The following is a 6,384-nucleotide window of genomic DNA, read 5'->3' as shown; positions in this document are numbered from 1 at the left end:
GTTCAGTGGGTTTCAGCTTAGTTCCAAAGCTTCCAATGCCGGTTCACTACCGGTTTAGTTGTTTTCTATCCGGTTCAGTGTGTTTCATGCCGGTTCAGTGGGTTTCAAGGCTGGTTCAGCCCCTTTCATACCGATTCTGGCATTTTCTCAGCTAGTTCAAGCCTTTTTTACACCCGTTCCATCTGGTTCAAGTGTTTGTCAGTTTGGTTTAGGCCATTTTCAGTTAGGTTTCATTTGGTTCAGGCCTTTTTCAATCTGGTTCCATCTGGTTCGAGCCTTTTTCAATATGGTTCAGTCGACCAGACCAACCAACTAAAGTTTCAATAGGCTCGGCCGAATAGGCGAGCCTGTCAACTCGGTCCATCAGATTAGACCCGATTCTTTGGCATAGCTGTCCAAGCCGGCCAAAATAGGCAAAACACTGCCCAATCCTTCAACTCAGCTCAACGTCGGGTTAGCCTATACATGGGCCAAACCTTGTCAACATGGTTCAACGGGGCTCCGGCCCAAGTTTGGCTCCCTTTCCTTTTTTTCAAGCACAAGCTTACACTTTGAATTTGAGGGGGGATGTTAAGAATATTATATATTTTCTAAGTTATTGTTTTTTCTATTTGGGTTTATTTCCTACCTTATGCAGTTTATGATTTCTTGCTCACTACTCATTGCTTCGTTATAAATAGAGACCTATGTAATATCATTCTATACAGTATTTCAATAAAATGTAGTCCATTATATACTCTCGCTCTCTCTCTCTCTCCAATATATTTATAACACCTATAAATAAGAGATCCCTCGAGGCATAGACACAATTCACAACTCAGAAAAATGAGAGATAGAGTTCTCAAGAGTTTATGCAGTCACATACACAATAGAATACTATTAGTGTTGTGAAGAGTTAACACACAATAGGATTCTAGTTTTCTCAAGAGTTGAGAAACAGTTTGAGAGCCGGCCTACTCTTTTGGTAACTTTTAGTTATTGAAGAAAAGACTTGAAGTTCCAAAAGATCCCAGAGCCTAGCCATGTTTCACATAAGCAAGGGAGGAAGAAAGAAAAATCAAAAGCCCTATAGCCAATTAAGCAGTGGCTTACTTGACCATGCATGTAAGTGCACTCTTTGTGTAATTTAATTTTAATGCATGACCTACACCATTTATTCTTGAAGCATGGATCCCTCGGATTATTTCTGCTGCGCATATGATGTGGATGATCCCACGGTCCCACCCAACAAATGAAACACCACTGCTTTGGTTAAGTAATCCAAAACCGTTTTCCTCTTATTTTTCAGGTGGAAGATTCAATTGCATTAGGCCCCGTGGTTTCTTCCTTCTCGTTGGAGGGTTTTTTCACGCAAAAATTACAGTGTCTTGCTTGTAGGTTGCTTAATTTATTTTCTGCAACATCTTGTGAATTGATTTTTTTTTTGGTGGTCGAAGTTGTTGTTGTCTATTTGATTTGCATAAAGAAATTAAATAGAAAAATTCTGCTGTGTATTTGTTATTGATATTCACTCCAACAAGGAATGCATTTATTTGAGAGTACTTTCTATCTTTAATTCACATATATATGCTTTAAGTGGACATATTGCTAATAGATTTGGTTAACATGTATAAGGTACGAGGATACAACTTTTGCATCTATACGTTGAGAAGGTGAAGGCCATCCCTCTTTTCCCCTATCAGTGACGAAACAGTGGCTGCTATATGCTTTGAAGTAAGCCCTGCTGCTTCGATCTGGTCGGTCTGAGAACCATGGTCAATATATCTGTCAGGGAGCGTCATAGCCCTCCACTGCACAATCCGAAAACAATCCAAAATTAAGCACTGATTTTTTGGTCATCTCTAACCAACAGAACTGATACGCATTGAGGGATCACTTAAAACAACATAAGATAATTACCTTGAGATTTCCATCAAGTAATCCGTTCAATCCCAAGAATTGGGAAACATGGGAGCTGAATCCTCCGATAGACCCTTCTTCGACAGTGATGAGGACCTCATGCTCTTGAGCTAAACGTCTGATCAAATCTCCATCAAGAGGCTTGCAGAATCGTGCATCAGCCACAGTTGTTGAGATACCAACCCCTTGAAGCAGCTCTGCTGCTGCCATACAGCTTTGTACTATTGTGCCATAGCCCAAGATAGCCACCCTACTTCCCTCCTTTAGCACCTTTCCCTTACCAACCTGTTTTCCATAGTTTTGAGTTAGCACAGTTCAGAAAAGAATGTTTGAAGCATACACTGTAATTTGCAGATGGGGCAATTTTATTTTCTTTTGTGAGGATTGATATAACCATTTAGTTGGGCCAATTTTTTGTGGATACATGAGAAAGCCTGTACTCTCACCCTATATATAAGTGGAGTTAGCCCATTAGACTTCAGTCTGTCAATTGGTGAAAAATAGGGTTGAGGTACTAGTCTCTCTATACGCACAGAACAATATTTTCTTCTGTACTTGGGGCATCCACTAGAGAAACTTGTACTCTCACAATAGAGGTATGTCATTCTCATACTTGATCTATGCAAACAGAGCATAACTATTTAGTGTACTTCTAACATTAACACATTGGAAGAGACTTATATTTAAGTACCTCCAATGGTGACCCTTTGTTATTTGGTGGAAGAATAGAACCAATGCCACTTCCTCTGGGGTACCTAAAGCAGCTAGGCCTGTCATCAATGGCGGCAGCTGTGGCAACCATGTTCATCAGTTCAGTTTCGTTTGAAGGAGCCATGACCACCATGTTAGGCAAACAAGCCAAGAAAGTTGTGTCAAATGCCCCGCAATGGGTTGGACCATCTGCGCCCACAAGGCCAGCCCTGTCTATGGCAAATCTCACTGGAAGCCTTTGTAGGTCTACGTCATGAGCAATCTGCATTAAACCCACAAACACTAAGTAATTTTTCAATTGAATTTACTTGGTATTTTGAAATTAACCGTCCAAAACTTGAAGTTATAAAATCATATCAATTGCAGAGTCAGTCATGTAGTTTACTGAAAGAACTATACACTACAAGAAATTTGACTTTCAGCGACGACGCCGTCGGAGTTGTTCCGTTGAGAAAGGTTATCAGCAACGACTTTAGTGTCACAGCTGATTGCTAATCGCCGCCGATAGTTTGGTCGCTAATGACCAAATTTCTTGGAGTGATAAGTGGAAACGTTCTAAATGATTCAACTTTTTGAACGTGCATTATATGGCGAATCAGATGAATTATGGCAAAAGCAAGTTAAAATCAAATGTTTGAGGGATAACTATAATTCACCTGATCATAACCCCTTTGTAGAAAAGAAGAGTAGATAGTACAGAAGGGCTTTAGTCCTTCAGCAGCCAGGCCAGCAGCGAAGGTAACAGCATGTTGCTCAGCTATTCCAACATCGAAGCATCTATCCGGGAATTGCTTCTGGAAAAAATTAAGTCCTGTACCTCCTCCCATTGCAGCATGAATGGCGACAATTTTATCATCTCTCTCGGCTTCAGCAATCAAAGACTCTGCAAAGTACTGGGTGTATGAGCGAGTACTCGATTGGGTCTTCAGCTGTTTCCCTGACTTGGGATCAAATTTCACAACACCTAAAGATAAAACAAAAACCCGTTAGACCATGTTCAATTCTAAAAAAGAAACGTGTCACATTTTTGTGTGTGTTCTAAGAATGATATTCACCATGCATTTTATCAGATGCAACTTCAGCTGGAGCATAGCCTTTTCCTTTCTCAGTGATAACATGGATAAGAACAGGTCCTGGAGCTGGCATGGCCTTGACCTTCTTCATGATATGGACAAGGTCTTCTACATTATGACCATCTACTGGACCAATATAGTACAGTCCAAGTTCTTCAAAAAAACATGCCCCAGTGCCACCCACCATTCCTCTCATATAGGTATCAACTTTAGCAGCCATTCCGTGCGCTTGGCCTCCAATTTGCTTTGTGATGCCCTGTTTAAGTAGATCAAAAAAGTTATTAGCTCGTCCTAGATAATGGTGAAGATAGAGGAGAAATAAGTGCTTCTTCCACCGAAGAGAATGGGCATACAAAGAGTTGAACTGTCCAATTTCCAACACACGACACTGGGGTGGACAATTTTTTATGCGACTTGCGAATTCAACACGAAATTAACGGGTTTGAATTAAATAGATCGAATTATGATTGACCTCTACAGCCTCGTACACATATCTAAACACAATCCAAATCTGACGGGTGAATACTAATTGCGACCTGTAAGCGGGAGGTTGAGAGATTATACCTTTGCAACTTCACGCAGTTGGCGAAACTTTCTACTTGCTTGAAGCCTTGTTAGGGATCTGCTTAGAGCTCCAACGGGAGGAGCAGGGCCGTCGAGAGTTGCAGTGGGCAAGGAAACTTGTTCATTGTCGTTCAAAATGATGATAAGATTTGTGTCAAGGTAACCGGCATTGTTCATTGCCTCGTATGCCTGGCCGGCTGTCATGGCCCCATCGCCTATAACCGAAATTACGTGGTTCTTCTTCCCCAGCAAGTCTCGAGCAACTGCCATCCCTGAAAGGCATTGTACATAGACAAGTTGTTAATAAGATTTGTAAATTAATGGAAAAATATAAAAAAAAATAAAAAAAATAAAAAATTGAGAATTTGGTGCACCTAAGCCAGCAGAAATACTAGTTGAACTATGGCCAGCTCCAAAGGCATCATAAACACTCTCATCCCTCTTGGGGAAGCCAGCAAGCCCACAAGTTTGCCTAATTGTATGCATTCTCGATCTCCTGCCGGTTAATATCTTATGCGGGTAGGCCTGCAAATTCCCAAATTAATCCAATTAATAAGCAAGAACTTCTGTTGATCCAAGAGAAATGACATTAATAGAAACACTGATGATGATGGCGTCAAGAGCTTGAAATTACAGACACCTTTTTTTGTTTTTTCATAACTGGAAACTAATTTATATATATATATATATATATATAAGACCAGGAAGAAAAAAGGAGGAGAAAATGAAAAATATTGGTGTTTACCTGATGCCCAACATCCCATATAATCTTATCTTCAGGACTGTTGAATACATGGTGAAGTGCAACTGTTAACTCAGCCACCCCTAGGCTTGAACTTAGGTGTCCCCCTGTCTTTGAAACTGTATAAACAACTTCTTCTCGGATCTCATTGGCTAACACATCGAGTTCCTAAAATAACAATTAATTGCTCAAACATCAATTACGAAGCCTTAAAAAGGATTTGAATTCACAGTAATTATCCGAATTGTTAGCAATTTTGTCAAAGTAATGTGAGAGACTTGGTATTCGGTACGGAACGCATCTATCTGGATAAATGGCTAGACAATCCAAAATTTATTTCAACAGATACGGGTAATTAATGTGAATCCTTATCTTAAAAAGTGTAGTATAGTGTAATAATGATAAATTTCGTTGTCCAATTTTGAAGACTTTTACCTCAAGGGAAAGGTTTTTCATGTGCATAGGGTAGTTTACGGTGTCAAGGATTGGAGTGGAGGGCTTCTCTCCTGAGAAATTAAGGTACTTTGTGGGCTGTCCATTCTGCCTTATTATGTGGCCTCTGTTCACCGGGGTTCTCTGGTCGTCGCTAGCATTATTGTCCTGAGCAACTACCACTCTATTGAACTGAAAAATGAAACATACTGTCAAATCATGCTGATCTACCACTTATGTAAAAAGACAAAACAGGTAAAACTTTGTAAAGGGTATTTTTTTACTTTGGTTTTAACTGCGACACGAAAGTTAATATCTAAACAAAACAAAACTGTCTTAAAAAGTGTTGTCAAACAAAATTCTGGAGAGCGACCATTGTTTCCCATGAAAATCAAATTACAAATTTACTTTGAGAGAGAGAGAGAGAGAGAGAGAGACCTTGCGTTCCCTGGGGAGAGGAGGAGTGGTGGTTAAAGCTAGCGAGCTTGGAAAAGATGGCGCATCCAGAGAATAGAGAGATGGAACAAAACTGGTTCTAAGAACAGAAGAAGCCATGGTTTCTGTGTGTGAGAGAAATGTTGAGGATCGGAGCAAAGACTTGGACGAAAAGGTAATTAAGCAGGGAGAAGCAGTGGTGGTGTGGTCTGACGGACTTTTGTTGTAGTGGGAAAAGGGAGAGATCGAGAGCTTTGGAAATGAGCAAATGCTAAGCGGGTTTTATAGGAAAAGTTGTGTGTGGAAAGTGGGGTCTCATACGTTGGAACGAGGAAATTTCGAGAGCCCATTTCTCGCACTTATAAATATATGTCATGCTCCTCGCTCCTCCCTCACATCAGCTTAATTATTAGTCAGATTTCCCTTCCTATATTTTGCTCATGTATTCACATGGAAGCCCACAATCAATATATATTTGCAAGTCCAATTGTGCAACTTTGACAAGGACGTGGGAATATGGTACAAAAG

The 6,384-nt window shown here is 40.3% G+C and overlaps 1 protein-coding gene across 1 annotated transcript; it reads right to left on the bottom strand.

The window, feature by feature from the left end:
- Nucleotides 1-1,473: 1,473 nt before the first annotated feature.
- LOC133870103 (probable 1-deoxy-D-xylulose-5-phosphate synthase 2, chloroplastic) lies at nucleotides 1,474-6,119 on the bottom strand. The gene is made up of 10 exons (XM_062307152.1): nucleotides 5,860-6,119; nucleotides 5,425-5,613; nucleotides 4,993-5,157; nucleotides 4,622-4,772; nucleotides 4,248-4,519; nucleotides 3,666-3,939; nucleotides 3,267-3,574; nucleotides 2,591-2,872; nucleotides 1,900-2,184; nucleotides 1,474-1,790 (listed from the first exon to the last, which is right to left on the bottom strand). Exons 1-10 carry the CDS (start codon nucleotides 5,974-5,976, stop codon nucleotides 1,638-1,640), a joined length of 2,196 nt encoding a protein of 731 aa, XP_062163136.1. The 5' UTR covers nucleotides 5,977-6,119; the 3' UTR covers nucleotides 1,474-1,637.
- Between the last annotated feature and the right edge of the window lie 265 nt (nucleotides 6,120-6,384).

This window comes from Alnus glutinosa, chromosome 6 (assembly GCF_958979055.1).
Source record: "Alnus glutinosa chromosome 6, dhAlnGlut1.1, whole genome shotgun sequence".
Taxonomy (NCBI): domain Eukaryota; kingdom Viridiplantae; phylum Streptophyta; class Magnoliopsida; order Fagales; family Betulaceae; genus Alnus; species Alnus glutinosa.
The sequence above is the reverse complement of the archived record's forward strand: the minus strand, read 5'-3'. Positions and strand labels throughout refer to the sequence as shown.